The following is a 17,016-nucleotide window of genomic DNA, read 5'->3' on the forward strand; positions in this document are numbered from 1 at the left end:
TTGAATCCGTCCTGTGCTATCTTCGAGCCGAAAAGAGAAGAAGGGAAACTGAGACTTTGGGGATCCCATTTCCTATCCACCACCCCAGACTCACCACATACATCATCACCTAAACCATCCACCCCTACATCCGCAACCATGGCCAATGTTCGACCACCAACCACAACAAAACTGAAAGAGCTGTGAACTTGTCCGAGTAATGCAGTGCGGTGATCTTAAAATAACTTCCCCCCTAAGCTTGATTGTCCAGGTTGCTTCTCTATCCCTATCTCTATTGGTAGTCTAGCTGTTGAAATTGCTTTGTGTAACTTAGGGGCTATTGTTAGCCTTATGCCTCTTTCTATGTATAAAATGCTACCAAATGAGGGAAGCCTACTCCAGACTAGCATGACTCTACAACTAGCCGACTGGAGTATTAGGCACCCCAAGGGTATTGTGAAGGATGTCCCAGCATTTGTAGGGAATCTAGTATTCCCATGTGATTTTGTTGTCATGGACATACCTGAAGATACTCGTGCTCCTATAATATTGGGTAGACCTTGCCTTGCCACTGCTGGAGCTATTATTGATGTGAAGAGAGGTAAGCTAACTTTGAAGGTGGGTGAGAAGAAGATGGTTTTTAAACTCCAAAAACCCAAGGAAGGTGCTTCATCTGAAAAATGTAAGTTCATTAATAAGCTCACATCGTGCATATTGTTTGTGCCGAGGAGAACAAGAATAATAATGATCTAGGTTCAAAAGTTAGTGCAAACAACGTGAATGTGTTTGGAAGGGCCTACAAGGCCCCTGTTGGTATCTCTTGATTTTAATTTGGTGAGTTACGTCGGGCAAACGACGTTAAATATAGTGCTTCCGGGAGGCAGTCCGATTCATTTAAGTTTTTCATATCAAACTTTTAGCATTGATTATTTATTTCAGTTTTAGATTGCATAAATTTGGTGTAGGTATTTTCATTTGGTCTTTTTATGAGATGATTTGCAGGTAGTTGAGAAATAAGGAAGAATCGAAGGCCAAAAGCTATAACCAATGTTCATCAGGTACATGTCCTCCTCTTCCCCTCTGATCTTCTCACTTCTAGCTCAACAAATTTCCCCACCTTTCCCCATCCTAGCCATCATTACATTAAATTCTCGCACATCCTTTATATGCCAAATGTAAACTCAGTTACATACTTTAGCAACTACACAAACATAAGCCCCTTGATTCCCATTTCATGTGTTACTTTCAAACTGCTAGATTTGAAAACTTTGCGTTATCCTTCTTTAAAGGCTTTGGGTTGATGAATATTTGTATTGTATTTGCATATTTTGGTTGCTAGCTTGTATGTTGAGTTAAATGTTTGCTTGAGGATGAAGGAGGAAGTGTAAGGGTTGTATGTTGCTTGGTAGCACTATTTTGTTTGTACCCTTTGCTTGTCTTAGGCATGGGGGAGTATGAGGGAGTTTGGGTTAATGTAAAAAGCGAAACCTTTTTAGTCGAAGTCCTACTACCCTTTGCTACCTAGAGGATGGTGTAAGAGATTCTTTTGTGTGCCCCCTATTATCATTGGTCCTTTCACACATTGAGGCCAATGTTCATCTTAGGCATGGAGGAGAGAATTGTCACCATTTCTATGTACATCATTATATTTGAGTTTGTGCATTGTTCATTCTCATTTTCTTTGTTATTAGTGATGGCCAGGGTTCGTATTAGGCCGATTCCGTTCCGATTTCATCTTCGGTTCCATTTGGAACCTAATTCGGATGTTACCTATTCCGGTTCCGGTTCCAGGCGGTTCCAAACGGTTCCTTAACGATTCAGGAGGTAATTCTGACGGTTCTAACTTCCAAGTTGGGCGGCTCGGACCATTGATTTCATTCTTATTTTTGCTTTAAATATAATATAAAAATATAACAATAATGTGGACGTATCCTTGTTGATTACTTGATCATTAGCGAAATTCATTGACCCATAACATAAATACCATCTCCAGCATCACATAAATAAAAAGTGAACGGAATTCAATAGTTCAATTTGCTATACATATTAAAATTTGATGGAAAAACTTTAGATCTTTGGCTCTATTGAGACTGGAAAGCAAACCCTCTCATCATAGTTACATACATAAGACCATGTTAAGCAAATATATGTATAAATATTCAAGAGTCAAAGAATAATTATATCTAAAATGTCACAAGAATAATCATATGAATGAAAGACAGTATTAGTTGGGGCAAATTACTACAGATTTGAGAGAGAACCACTTGGGTGTGTATGTGGACCACCAGAAGCGCTTGCTGGAACACCTTGAAAAACCCAGGTGGAAATGAGGTGGTGGGCGATGGCGAAAGGACCCGGAATAAACATGGGTGCAAGCTCTCCACTTTCAGTGTTGAAATCTAAAGACAAGTTCGGACTTGCCTTAATCCCTTTGCATATCTGCTCTACCTTGGCAGCAGCTGTTTTTTGGGCTTTCTCATATTCCGCGACCAAAAGGGCTTTCTTCACTTCTTCTTTACTATGCCATCTAGCATCTAAACAACCACATATAATATATATCAAATATTTTCGGATTAGCATACATATTGTCGACTAAGGAGTATAGAAAGTGCAAACAACTCTTCTGGATTTATTAGTCGTGTAATGGATGAGATATTAACTTAAAGTCTAAAATACTCTTACATTTCATTTTGGACAAAAAAGATGAACGTTCTTCATTAAGTTGCCGAACACAGTCCGTTTCAGTTTACACTAAGCAGTAAGCCCCCACAAATTGTAAATCGAGATAAGTTTATTATGGTCGGTTTAGGTTAATTTTCACCATTTTGAGCGACTTGCTATTCAAAAGGCGAATTATACATAGCAAAATTACATAACACTGGTTCAATATGATGATCAAAATCTGATGAAATTGTCGTTTAAAATTTGTTGTCTTTATCAGGTATAGAATAGGGCAGTTTAAAATCTCTGCCAAAGGACACTGAAAATCTACTTGGATTTTCTGAATCATTAAGGAAAAATAAATAATCGAGTTTGAATAAAATTACAAAACAAAACTGTGAATTTGCATCAACAAATCTTTTGTAGGAAGAATGAACAAATTGTTTTAAAAGGATCAAATACACATGGACGCATACCTTCCAACTCTGTCTTGTCCACGTTTATTTCTAGAGATTTTGCAAAAGCAAAGAAGCCTATCATCAACTGGCATGGCATACTGCTTGGCCCAACTGAAAATAGTCGAAAGTAAAACTACATATTAAGCTGAGCCAAGAACTGATGGCAGAGATTATCTACAATATCATTACAATAAAAACACAAAGGAAACACAAAAACTTGAAGCAACTTACCAGGCCATGGCTGAGAACTATGGTAGACAACTTCTCCTACTTCAATACCGGTTTCTTCCCATGTTTCTCTTCTCACCGCTTCTTCCAAACTTTCTCCAGGCTACAATAGGAAATTATAGTATGATGTGATTTTTAAAGTGAAACTAAGAGTGTCTTTGACTAAAAGGAAATAGAGGAAAAGGAAGGGGAGAGATCTGGAGTGGTGAAGAATCACTTGTTCGGATAACAAAATGGAATGGAAGGGATTTTCAGAGGGATTAGATGGATGATTTTTACTAACGTCTCAATCTCCCCAAAGCTGTAAAGGTACAACTAACACTTTGTTTGGATTGAATGAGTTGGAAGAAAAGGAAAGAAAAAAGAGGGATTTGGGGGATACAATGACTTATTGTTTAGATAAATCTGGTGGGGAAAGATTTGAAAGGAAGCGATTTGAAGAGATTTGATTAAAGAATGAAAGTGAAGTGAGCTTAAATATTTATGTGCAAAAAAAAGGTAAATTTGTTTAAAAAGAGACAAAGAAAATAAAAAAATTGAAAACGGATATCCAGTCTGATCCGGATTAAACCGGGTATCCAGATTAAACCGGGTATCCGGATCCCAGATATCCTTTTTTTTCATACTAGAACAGGATAGTGATTTTCACTATCCAAAAAACCGGGTATTCGGATTTCTGGATTCAGATCGATCCGATATCCAGTTTTGAACACCCCTAATTAATAAAAGGTAAAAGTAAAGAACACTCCCAGTATCCCACACAAGGTAGGGTCCGGGTGGGGGTTTTTTTCCTGAGAGATGCAGACAAACCATATCTATTCCCCTCAAGGAAGAAGTAAAGAGGATGCGCGCAGTCAAGAAACCCCCCATTTGATACCTCGCCTTGTAGGGGTCAAATCCCAAACCTTCAGCTTAATGTGCAGATGCTCTATCCATTGAGCCACAAGCGCTTTTGGTGAACACCCCTAATTAATACTAGGCATTAAATATTTTAGCATATTTAAGTTTATTTGTATAATCGTATGATTACACGATTCGATCTTAGGGATTCGATTCTACCTTTCTAAACGATTCCAAGTAAAATCTCGATTCTAATAACTTTCCTTCCCTCCCCTCACTTTTGCTTTTTTCCTTTTCCTCTTAAATTTGTATTCAAAAATAGTGGAAGACTTGAGAAACTCTTCGTTAGTAACTAAAAGTTCAAAAATTCTTAACATTTACATGATGTTTTTAACATTTTATAGCTATAAGAAAATAAACTTGATTATTAACTCGTTGGGTCAAACCCGACAAATCGGATCCATTTTGATGGACAACTCTACATTGGAGATTTGTAAAATTCCAAACCTAAACCAAAAAGAAACATATGATCCCTCTCAAACAAAAACAATATTAAAGTTATTTAAGGACAAAGGTCTATTTACCTATCTTTATAAAAAATAAATTGTGAGAATTTTTCAGTGAGCTTACCTCTATAAAACCTGCTAAACAACTCCACATCCGAGGTACATATCTTGATTGTCTACTTAATAGTGCACGTTCATTCTCTCTATCAATTACGAGCATTATTGCAACCTGATATCAGGAGACAAAATAAGAATATCATTTCATACGCACAAATATTTTCTGCATCACAAAAATAAGCAGCAGGCTCGCATCAACATACTGGATCCACACGAGGATAGATCCTCTTATTGCACAATTCATTCGTGCACTGCACTCTTCTACCAGCTTCCATAGGCAAAGTTTTACTTCCACAATGCCCACAAAATCTTGATATATTATGCCATTCTAGCAATGCTCTAGCCTTACAAACAACAGATACAATAACGAACATTAGAGCTGGACAAAATTTTATAAAAAAAAAAAAAAACGCAGCAACTTATTCTATTCAACATTGGCCGAAATAAAGAAGTAAGAGAATCTTCTTTGGCAACTTTTAAAGAATTCTAGAAGGAAAATGGCAAAATAAGAAATCTACTCAATATCTCTAGATTCATTATTGACCTCTTCTCATACTCTAGATAAAGCTATCAATGGTCAACCAGAGTTCAACATAACCTCATTAGAGTCTAATCTTCTCATTGAAACTCTAGCGATAAACAAAACAACCATAAGTCCATAACCCCATACCATAACCAAGTTAACAAAAGATGGTTGCAATCATAGTGCAAAAACAAGGTCTTATCGTACTGTATCGGTTGTATCGTAAAGGTTTTCAAATTTATCGAACCGGTATTACCTTTTTTGGTAAAGGTGTAAAAAACTTGTGCTTTAAGCCGTTTCACATGATATTACATGGTTTGGCCTTAAATTTATATAGGTTTACTAACCACGAGCATCACTTACAAAAAGCATCCATCATCATGTGATATAAAAGCATCCATCATCATGTGATATAAAATATATCCTAGAGGCATAAATTGGCCAATAGTCACACAGAAAAGTTGGCTCATTGTTTCAACAAAACAAGGTTGTATGCCTGAATGCTTATACCATGGGATAAAATGAGGTGGTTTCATTAAATAATTACCACTTAAAAACGGATCTTGACTTTACCGTTCCGCAAAACGTTGTTACTTAACCAATGATTTAAATTAGAGTAACAACCATTGTAATTAGGTGTTAATTTTCATTGGTTAACCTTGCCTCACTTTTTCTCACCAATTTATAAGAAATTATTTAGTCTGGTGTGTCTTGCAAGGTTAATCTCATTATATAGTTTTTAAATATCAATTTATTTTATTATTTCAAACTTACAAATTGAGATAGTAGTCAATCGAAATGAATATAAAAGAAAAATTCATGTAAACGACCATTGGAACTGATTTATTGTTTCATGTAATCGGCCCTAATCTTTTTTGATTAAGGCTCCGGCATTATTGTAGTTGTATTAGGTTTTAAGTGGTCTATAATATTTTGATCTAAGGTCTAAAAAACTTGAATTACTAAATGAATATTTCAAAATAATGACTCACATTGTAATGAACAAGGTGTCGCATTCGCGACATTGCGACCATTACCACAATCGTAACCACATCTACTATTTTTCCTATGGTCTGTACATGCAATGCGAGTTTAAAATGAAGCTCTAAACTCTATGCAAGTAACCACAACATAAATTTGAGCTGATTGGTTGAAGGGCCTGGACTTGCACATTGAATTTGATATAACAATGAAATTAACTCAACCTAATAATACTTGAGTTTTAGTACAACTTGTCAAAGTTGATAAAAGTAGATCAAAGCGTTTTTGACTAAATGTTCACTGTTATACAGTACAAAAACTAAAAGATAAATACTTTAACGAATACAAATTGTTTTTACTTCCTAAATAACTAGCTTAGCCATCAATAATCAAAAAATGAGAGTGCATGTTAGGCAAGGTGACAGGGGTGGTAACATTTCGCTGTAATTCCTTAGTCAACATAACAACTCAACCAAGTCTACATCATAGATTTCTAATTTCAAGAAGCAAATGTGTAGACGGATCTCAAATGTGGTCAAATCCTTTGAGAAGGATACCTTGATCAGAAGTGGAAGCAATGTAGTTTAGGGTGTGGGTAAGGGCGGAAAAATGATCATGGGAGGGAGATTGCATGAAGTGGCTGAGTGTTTGGACAGTATATAAGAGGTCGGGACGGGTATGAGTGAGGAAGTTTAGTTTGCCAACAAGCCTTTGATAAAGGGAAGGATCAGAAAGAAGATTGGATTGAGAACGTTGGAGCTTGAGGTTAATGGGAAGAGAAGTGACGACTGGTTTGAAGTGGGTAATGCGAGAATCTCGTATAAATTTCTGTTGAGACAAAATAATGCCTTGCTTGGTATAAGTCACTTCAAGACCAAGGAAAAAATGTAGTAACCCCAAATCCTTGACGCTGAAAACAAAATGTAGATGAGATTTTAAACTATGAATGCTAGGAATATCATTGCCAATGAGGATGATGTCGACCACATACACAGCTACAATTATAAATGACTGAGAAGATTTCTTGAGGAAAAGTGATTTATCATTATTGGATTGGACAGAATCTTGATGAAGAAGGTCTAGAGTAAGTTTGGCGAACCATTGGCGGGAAGCTTGTTTAAGGACGTAGAGAGACTTTTTGAGTTTGCAAACAATATTGAGACCATAATCAAGACCTTCGGGCACTTCCATAAAAACTTCTTCATTGAGATCCCCGTGTTGAAAAGCATTATTGATATCCAATTGAAAGATCGATCAATTATGTTGAGTAGCGATAGCTATTATACAACGAACAATTGTCATTTGACGACAGGAGAAAACGTTTCTTGAACATCAATGCCGTGTTTTTGGGTGTAGCCTTTGGCAACAAGAAGAGCCTTGTACCTTTAAGCAACCCATCAGATTTCAACTTGACCTAGTAAACCCATTTGCAACCGATGGGTTTTTCGCCTTGAGGTAAAGGAACTAAGTCCGAAGTACTATTCTGTTGAGGAGCAAGAAGTTCAGCTTTCATTGCTTGTACCCAATTATCATCAATAGCAGCTTTTTTGTAAGAATGAGGTTCATGCCAAGATTTTGGGGTGGAGAAAAGGGCAGCAGGAGATGAAAAATTAGAAAGGGAAACAAGGTTACACCAACGAGAGTAAGTGTGATTGCAAATATAATCCTTGAGGTGAGCAGGAGGATGAGGAATTCTAGTAGATTTTGGTAAAGGAGTTGAAATGGTGGGTGTAGATGTATTAGGTGGAGTAAGAATATGTAATGTAGTAGTAGAGGTAGTAGGTGGGGCAGTAAGGATAGGTGGGGCAATAGATGTATTAGGGGTAGTAGTAGGGGCTTGGGTAACGTGTGTAGATGTATTAGGTGAGGTAGTAGATGAAGTAGGATATAAAGCAAAAAGGTCAGAAGTTGTAACTGGAAGGTAAAAGGTAGTGGAGGAGCAAATGTTGTAAGTGAAAAGGAAAGTGATGTTCATGGAAAGTCACATCCCTAGGAATTCGACAACGCGGTTTTGTTCCGATGTGTCAACACAACTTTTTTGATGCAAAATACTGTTGCTGTGATAAAAGAGTTTCATGGGACCTTCGCAAAGCTCAAGTTCATTATCAGTTCGCACTTGTTTAACATGAGTATGGTGTTGATTTTCAATGAAACTAAAAAACTATAGTACAAGCTAAGCATATTGATCTTTTGTTTCATCAGATAAAGCCAAGTACAACATGTATAATCATCCACTATGGTAAGAAAAAATTTACAATCATTGTGAGTAGTAATAGAGAAAGGACTCCATACATCCATATGAATTAATTCAAAAGGAGTTGTAGACTTGATATAGCTAGTAGCAAAAGGTTGCCTAGTTTGCTTAGCCCTATGACAAAAAGTACAAAAAAAGATTGCATTAAAGTTGTGGTGTCAATGTCATGTTTATAGGACTTTAAATGAGTGAAAGGGACATGGCCTAGCTGTAGATGCCATAATTTGGCCTCTTCTAATGCTTTATTACATGTGACATGACTAGCAAGAGGTAAGGAATTGTGTATTTGTCTAGTTGCTCCAGGAGTGTCATTGGGACGGTTCTCTTTAAGATAATAAAGACCACATTTGAGTTTACCAAGATGCAAAGGAGTCCTTATTAAAGGGCCCTGAACCAAGCAAGATTTATCAGTGAATAACAAAGAGGTATGCTGATTTTCGCAATGTTTGTGAACAGATAAGAGGTTGAACTAGAACTGAGGAACAAATAGCACATCCTTAAGAACAAGATCTTCAATGATTCTAACATCCCCAATGTGAGAAACTTTGATGGATCTACCACCAGGGATGGTAATATCATGATGTGAACTAGTAATAGGCCGTAAATTCATGAAAGAAGAGATGGAGTGGCACATATGATTGGTAGCTCCGCTGTCAATTATCGAACCAATATTGCGATGTTGAGAAAGAAAACAGTAGGTACCTGCTATATTGGCTGAAGTAGTAAGTTCCAACGGATCATTAGCAAGATGATTAGAGACACCATCTTTGCGTCTAAGAAGGTGCAGCAGGTGACGAAATTGGTTAGCGGAAAGACCGGTGTGATGTAGGTCAGGGCGTGGATCTGGATCAGAATCAAGAGCAATGGCAGCTATACATTTGTAATGGTTCTGCTTGGGAGGATAACCATTGAGCTTGTAGCAACGTTGAATGCTATGGCAAGGCATCTTACAGTGGTCACAAAAGTATGTGGTAAGACGTTTGGAACCTCTTTCAAGAGTGGTATGTATGTGATCTTGAGAAAGTCTGCTCTTAGGTGGATACTTCTCATGGTGCTGTTTCTTATCAAATGCAAAAGCCATAGAGTTAGTGAGAGTAGGTGTAGAAAGCTTACTGAGTTTGTGGTGTCGTTGTTCTTGCAACAAGATATTGTAAGCTTCAGCAGCGGAGGGTAGATCTTTCATCCTGAGGATGTTACCTCGAGCTTGTTGAAAAGTATCCTGAAGTTGCATCTATCCCACGCTTTTAACTCATCCGAATCACGTAAAGGTTTGCTGAGGCTGCCATCAATCAAGGACTTCTTGTTCTTGGAACTTAAACCAATAATCATGGATCTCTTCCATGTTGAAAAACAAGGACCATTAAAAGGAAAACTGACCAATTTGATACTGGAATGGTCAGATGATGAAGATAATACACTCTGTTGGAATCTTGAGTTAAATCCATAGCAGAAGAGGTAAGATTTTCGTAAGTCATGGAGAAAGAAATTAGAAAGAAGAGAAGAAAAAAGGAGAAAATGTTGAAGAGAATGCAGGAGAAAACCTGTCAGATACCATGTTACAAATATGAGGGGAGGAGCTCCATTGAAGAGGTATGTACGCAGAAGAATGCACAAACTAATGAAGAGAATTATATTTCATTAATTGGTTCTTGAATATAGAAGCAAGAGCTATTTATATACAAAAGCTATTAAAAGAGAATGAGCTGCACATAAGGAGTAACAAATTGCTACCAAAAGGAATCTAATGTAACAAACAAAAAATAGTTTGTGATTCTAACAAACTAATTGAGAATTCTGTTATAGAGCTAAGTAACTGTGCCTTGAGTGTCAACAAATTGTTTCAATAAAACAGGTTATACACAAGGGCAATCCTGCACCAATTATTGAATGTAGCCTCGTCAAAAATTAAAGATTTGAAGAGGAAGAAAGAGGGCCTTACCCTAATATACAACAAACCAATCACATATACTCATACTCTGTGATTTAGAGGGCTATTTTGTTCCTGATTAGACTTTCATTATCTTCAATTACTGATCTTTGAAAACTAACTATTTTCAACTAAATTAGATTTCTTCACCAATGCAAAAATATATTGTTAGTCATTTAGAGCGTATAATAGTTATCGGGAATTATAATTAGTTCAATAAAATAATTAATTTAAAGAAATGAATTTGAATATATCCCAAGGTTGCAAAGTTTCTGTTTTGAGCAAAAAGTAGTATTCACGAATCGTGAAATGACTCGCGGATCGCGAAAAAGGAAGAAAAGCTACTGTTTTGTGGAGCAGCAGGTCACGGCTCGCGACCCGCGAGTTTCGCACTATTTTGCGGATTCTTCTTTGCAAAGTTAGTTTAGCAGATTTGTTAGTTATGATGTAACTACCAACGGTTAATTATGGTTATATTAACCAGATAAATTATGATGGATTGATTGAAAGACGACATTAGTTCGTGAAATTGATCTTGTGTTTTATGAAATAACATGTTGTTTCGTGAAATGGTGTGAGCTATTCTATAAATATAGAAGGGTTGTGTGGTTATTTTCTAGATGCAATTTCTGATTTATTTTCTTCTCTAGCACTTTACATAGAGAACTTGCAATCCTTGATTGTAATTCTCCGTATCTCTTTCCATTTAAGTTTTTCATACATCGTTCTAATTTTCTTGTGCTAGGAATTTAGTGAAATTCTTTGTATCTCAAAACATATTTCCGATTTAGATTCCCAAGCACCATAGTAGGGAGAAAATGATGTTTTAGGAAGAGAGTCTCGCCTAGAATTTATATCAAGTCACATACAAAATCTTCTTGTGACTTTGTTCGGGATTAAAGATCAGTTTTTCGGAGGTCTCGGTGGTGTACATAAGCATAGTTCTTGATTGTCATATATAATTTGTTTTCTACTACAAAACTAGTAACTTTATTTTATTGTTTATCTTATAAATTAAAGTATCTTTTTACAACATATACAAACTAATCCATCCTTTGCATAACAAAGAAAATATTCCCTTTAGGTCTCTCTACATAATCTCTTTCAACACAATAATCCAATTTTACAAGATGACATTCAATTCTGAAGTCTAAATAGAAAAGCACATTAATTTTGACTAAACATTATAGTTATAATTCAGTTCCAATTAATTAAAAAACGTAAAAACATCAAGAAAAAAAATAATCAAAAGCCAAAAATAAGCAATAACAGGATACCCACAATTGAAAAAACTTACATGGCCAGCAACAGCTAAATCAGCCATAGCAATAGAGTTAGACCAATCAGTAGCAACCATAAGGGTTCTTAGTTCAACAAAAGACATAAACTTCTTCGCTAATTCATCGACTAACGTATCATCTTGAGAAACATCGATTGCCCAATAAACAGAATCTTCCTCTGATCTTGAACCCAAATAAACCAAAGATTCTTCCTTTAATTCCACTATAGAATCAGCCAATAAACCCTTACAATCCCCCAAACTAAGCCAGCCCAGATGCCAATTTTGGGAGGCACCATGAAAACCTGTTAAAGGTCTCCCCTTTCTGAAGGGTAAGACTTGAAATTTAGGTGAAAGAACATCATGGGTACTTCCCAAAAGATGAGATTTAAGGGTTTCAAGAGCTGAATTTGGGGAATATAGGTCATTGGATTTTGGGATTTTTGCTTTGATGCGATTTCCTGCAAAGCAGTGTGATTGAAGATTGATGGATGTCATTGTGGAGAAGTGGAGGAGAGAAATGGGAGGAGTGATTTTTGACAAAGAAAGGAATATGGGAGAAGTTGTGATTATTGCAGAAGACTTGAAGAATAAGAGCATTGGAAATGCTCTAATTCATCAATGGTGGTCTGGAATGAAGAGTGGTGAATGGTGAATTTGTGATTGATGATGATGAGTAATGAGTTCTATGATGATTGATGTAAGCTGTAAGGTAATACCCAGATTAATGTGACATGTTGCACTTTTGTACCCAAGATTTGAGATTTTTTTGTGTGGATAAGAAATTGTCCATGTTTTTTATTTTGGTAGTTGGCTCTCTAACACTAACAATCTGATTGTGTTTGAACACTCGATTTCTTAAAATGATGATAATTTAAAATACATATTTCTACGTATTCGATTTATGTGTCTCATTTTTTTTTATGCTCAAGTCATCTTAATTGTCCCATTTCTATTTTTGGTATGGGTTTTTGACATGCCCCTAGTAGCTTTATCCTATTTTCAATTATACCCTCCATTACCCATACTAATTTTCTTCCGTTACATTAAAAATCCATAATACCACTCTCTTTCCTACCCTTAGGGTCCCACTTTTGACACTCCTTAAAATCCGTGAAAAGTCAAATAGGACTCTTAAGGTGAATAGGAGGGAGTATTAAATTAAACAATAAATTAAGTAATTATATTTAGTTGTTTAAGTCGGTCTAAAATCATATTAAATATTAAATGAATAATTGATAAATTGATTAAAACCGAAATGTATTAAATAAGGCTTAATTTTAGATAACTTATGTTTATCATATTTGGATAAGGTTATAAGTATATTTGAATTTGAGTTTGAATTAAATTAACGTTTGTTCAAGACGTTTAAATTTGAATATATCATTACACGTTTTTAAGCTTAATGTTTGAATAAATAAATTACTTGGAAATCAAGGCTTATTACACGTTTAAGTTTGAATATTTACTACAAAATAAGAAAAGAATTTAACTTCGCCTAAAATATAGGAATTTAATTTAATTAACATTTACACAAACGGTTTTATTATTTGAATTATTAAATTTTAAATACCTAGTGTAAGTACTAACGTGGCAGCATGTCAAGAGCTTAAATAGCTAAAAATGACAATCAATGACGTGTTTGTCTATGTCTTCAAAGGAGCGTCAGTTTGAATAAATGCTCAAGATCTTGAAGACTGGTCCAGATTGGTCAGATTAACTATATTCACGGATGAAGCTTCCTTGGCTTGCAGGATTATATTGAGGCGTGGCATCTATATATAAGGCTTCTTTCAAAGATTAGGTTTTTGCAGCAATACTTCTCATAATTTTCTCTCTTCTTGTATTAAGATCTGACATTCACAAAGACTTGTAAAAACTTAGTTCATCTAACTCTTACATTTGTAATAGGATTTAGAGAAAAGAGTTAGAATTTTTTTATTATCAAATACTTCTAAGCTTGGAATACTTTTTAAAGTATTCAACTTGTCATCTTTTTTGTGAGATTGGGATTTGTACTTTAATTAAGGGAACTTGTAAGACGTTCTTCAAGGGGAAGAACGTGGTGAGAGAAGATAGAGAGATCTTCTAAGTTGTCTTAAAGTTCATTAATAAAAGGCGTTGAATCCTAAGGGTCGGAAGAGATCCCATAGGCGGGGAGTAGGCTATTTGTAGCCGAACCAAGTAGGCTATTTGTAGCCGAACCTCGTTAACAAAATCCCTTGTTCTTGTTTGAGTTTATTTGCGCACATATATTTGTTTGATCTATTACTACAGTGATATTACTACAGTGGAAGTGGGAGAAGCTCTTAAAAAATGGGAAAGAGAAAGGCAGTTGAACCTTATAACATACCGCTTGAGGTTTGGAGAGGTTTAGGAGTACAGAAATTTGCTGGTTAAGGAACCTCTTTAATGTTATCTTGAGGAAACATAAGATGCCAGAGGAATGGAGGAACAACACACTTATCCCACTTTATAAGAACAAAGGACATGCGCAAGTATGCGGAAACTATAGAGCGATCAAACTTCTAAGTCACACAATGAAATTGTGGGAAAGAGTGATAGAGAAGAGAATCAGACAAGAGACAGTGATCAAAGAGAACCAATTCGACTTTATGCCACGAAGTTCTACCATTAAGGCTATTCATATTTTAAGAAGACTGATGGAAAAATATAGGGAGCGAAAGAAGGATTTGCATATGATGTTCATCGACTTAAAGAAAGTGTATGATAGCATACCATGAGGTATTATCTAGGATAGCCTCAAGACTAGAGGTATTTCACATAGGTACATTGAGGCTATACAGGATATGTATGACAAAGAATCGACTAACATTCAAACACCGATGGGGATAATAGAGTCTTTTCCAGTCAAGGTAGGATTACACCAAGGATCGACATTAAGCGCTTTTATTTTTACGATCATTATGGAAGAGATTTCTAAGTCGATCTGGGAGACTGTACCGTGGTGCATATTATTTGCTGATGATATCGTGCACATAAGTCGTACGAGGAAAAAATATTTGCGGTGCAACTTTACTGGGACATTGCAGACAAGGAAGCTAGAGGTAACCATTGGTGAAGAAGTAGTTGCAAGTACAACCAAGTTCAGGTATTTGGGATCGATTATTCAGAGTAATGGGAAGGTTGATGGAGATGTTACACATCGAATACAAGCGGGTTGGCTCAAGTGGCAAGTAGCCACTAGGATACTATATGATAGGATGTTTTCAAGTAGGCTAAAGGTAAATTTTACGGAGTTGTAATCAAGTCTGCTTTCTCTGTATAAGACAGAATGTTGGCCCATAAAGAAGACTTTTGAACATAAGATGGAAGTTCAAGAAATGCGAATGCTGAGGTGGATGTGCGGCAAAGACAATGATGGATAGGATCGGGAACCAAGAGTTTAGACAGAAACTAATAGTTGCCCCTATATTTGCAAAGATGCGTGAAAATAGATTGGGATTTTGGGCATGTGCAGAGAATGACTTTTGACGCCTCCGTGAGAAGGATTGAAAGCATCATCGTGGAGGGTAAGAGAAGTCGAGGATAAGAGTAGTTGGAAGCGTCATCCATGTCTTAGACCACTAACCCCCTTTCGCCTACCAATTAATGTTCTTGTTTTTATCTTTGCCTTTACATATCATTCTTTTACTCGTTTTTATCTAGTTATTTTATTTATCTATATGTATTTTATTTATTTCCACCTTGTTATGTTTAAGGGTCGAGATATAAGCTGGCAATTTAAGTTTTCTTAACCCTTTTTTGTTGCAAAGACCTATCATTCTGTGGATCAATCTTGAAATGGGGGACTCTTTGGCCGCATTCTCCTTTAGGGGTATGGGTTGTCGCACTCCTTCCCTCCCTAGACCCTGAACATAGTATTTCTATGGCGGAATACACTGGTATTGATGATGATGATGAGGATGAAGGCAATACATAGTACAAATCGAATAAAAACATAGAATATTATGAGCTAACTTGAATCTAACCCATTAGGTTGATGCCTTAACGGATTAAGTTGGCATGAATAGCCAATGTAATCAATGAGAGGGTTGGGAGATGTTTAGCTACTTGTTAATTCGATAAATCTTAACTCATTATAAAAAAAATCCTAAATTGTAACATTTGAAATTTGGTTGCAAAAGATCATAATAACTAAATATCAACTTACCAAATATAAGAGGCAATCTAAATCAGTTGTACGTGACAATATTTCGAAGCCCTTGGTAGCATTAACAATTACTTGGCCTTTCGCAGCTCGTCCTTCATCTTCATACAACAATCTTTGTGCAATGTCAAGCACTTCAGATGTTTGGCATTGCGAAGAAAAAGTTTCAGTAAGCCCATCTCATTTTCATTTTCAGTAAATTTATGGACTTCAAAGAAACCTACATGCCATAAATTAGAAGCTTCACCTCCTAGCTTTTCTTATGAATCTATAACATATTTCATGTCCTGCAATAACCCCTAAAAAAATTTTTGTTTCCAGAAACATAAAAGTAGAAATTGAGGAGTTAGGAAAATTTCCAATATATATATCAATTAAATTTCAATAAATGTGATGCAAACCTCTCAAAAAATAATAGTTTCAATTTTTAGTGAACCATCAAAAAAGTACAAAATATATTTTCGAACATCAAAATGACACTGATCAAGTTCCAACCACATTAAATCAGGAAAGATATGTAGCTCATAATATCTTGACATCTTCAATAAAGAAGACACATCTTCATTAATATTTAATAGAAACACGCACTAATTCCTCCGCCCCACTCTATAAGCACCAGATATGTCATTGTCTGGTATTTATAGAGTGGGACGAACGAATTATATAGTATGTATAAAGTAGAAGTTTGAAAAAATAGGGAAACGAAGAGAAAATCATAGCTCTTATGTTCCCGAAGAAGAGACAAATGAGTAACAGTGTAACACTATGTACCAATATCACAAGTTTAGAAGCCATGTTATCTATATTCGAAATCCCCCAATCAAGAGTTATCGATTGTCACATATGCCAAACTAGGGGCATCAACATAAATCCACTCTTCTTAGATTATATCAATAACAGTTAACTTCTTAAGTGTGGTGGAATGCATGGAAATGGAGTCCCTTGCTTATTATTGCTCACAATCACAGTTCACACAAACAAAAAATATACGTAAACAGAAGATACAAACAAGATTTAGAGAAGTGGAGTTCGATTAGTTGTAATTAAACGGAGGAGAATGAATATAATAATAATACAGTAATACAACTTCTC

At 35.8% G+C, this 17,016-nt stretch overlaps 1 protein-coding gene across 1 annotated transcript; it reads right to left on the reverse strand.

The window, feature by feature from the left end:
• Positions 1 to 2,004: 2,004 nt before the first annotated feature.
• Positions 2,005 to 12,601, reverse strand: LOC130823790 (nudix hydrolase 19, chloroplastic). The gene is made up of 6 exons (XM_057688564.1): positions 11,772 to 12,601; positions 4,993 to 5,133; positions 4,797 to 4,901; positions 3,330 to 3,429; positions 3,117 to 3,209; positions 2,005 to 2,513 (listed from the first exon to the last, which is right to left on the reverse strand). The coding sequence occupies exons 1-6, from the start codon at positions 12,351 to 12,353 to the stop codon at positions 2,221 to 2,223; spliced, it is 1,314 nt and encodes a 437-aa protein (XP_057544547.1). The 5' UTR covers positions 12,354 to 12,601; the 3' UTR covers positions 2,005 to 2,220.
• Positions 12,602 to 17,016: the final 4,415 nt, after the last annotated feature.

This window comes from Amaranthus tricolor, chromosome 9 (genome assembly GCF_026212465.1).
Source record: "Amaranthus tricolor cultivar Red isolate AtriRed21 chromosome 9, ASM2621246v1, whole genome shotgun sequence".
NCBI classification, from domain to species: domain Eukaryota; kingdom Viridiplantae; phylum Streptophyta; class Magnoliopsida; order Caryophyllales; family Amaranthaceae; genus Amaranthus; species Amaranthus tricolor.

Bases quoted from the DNA above. Each gene is read 5' to 3' on its own strand.
- LOC130823790 (XM_057688564.1), bottom strand. From the start codon at position 12,353: ATGCTCTTATTCTTCAAGTCTTCTGCAATAATCACAACTTCTCCCATA. The intron at 3,430-4,796 runs GTAAGCTCACTG...TTCCTATTGTAG, and splicing joins GTTTAGCAGGTTTTATAGAG to CCTGGAGAAAGTTTGGAAGA. The intron at 3,210-3,329 runs GTAAGTTGCTTC...GACTATTTTCAG, and splicing joins TAGTTCTCAGCCATGGCCTG to TTGGGCCAAGCAGTATGCCA.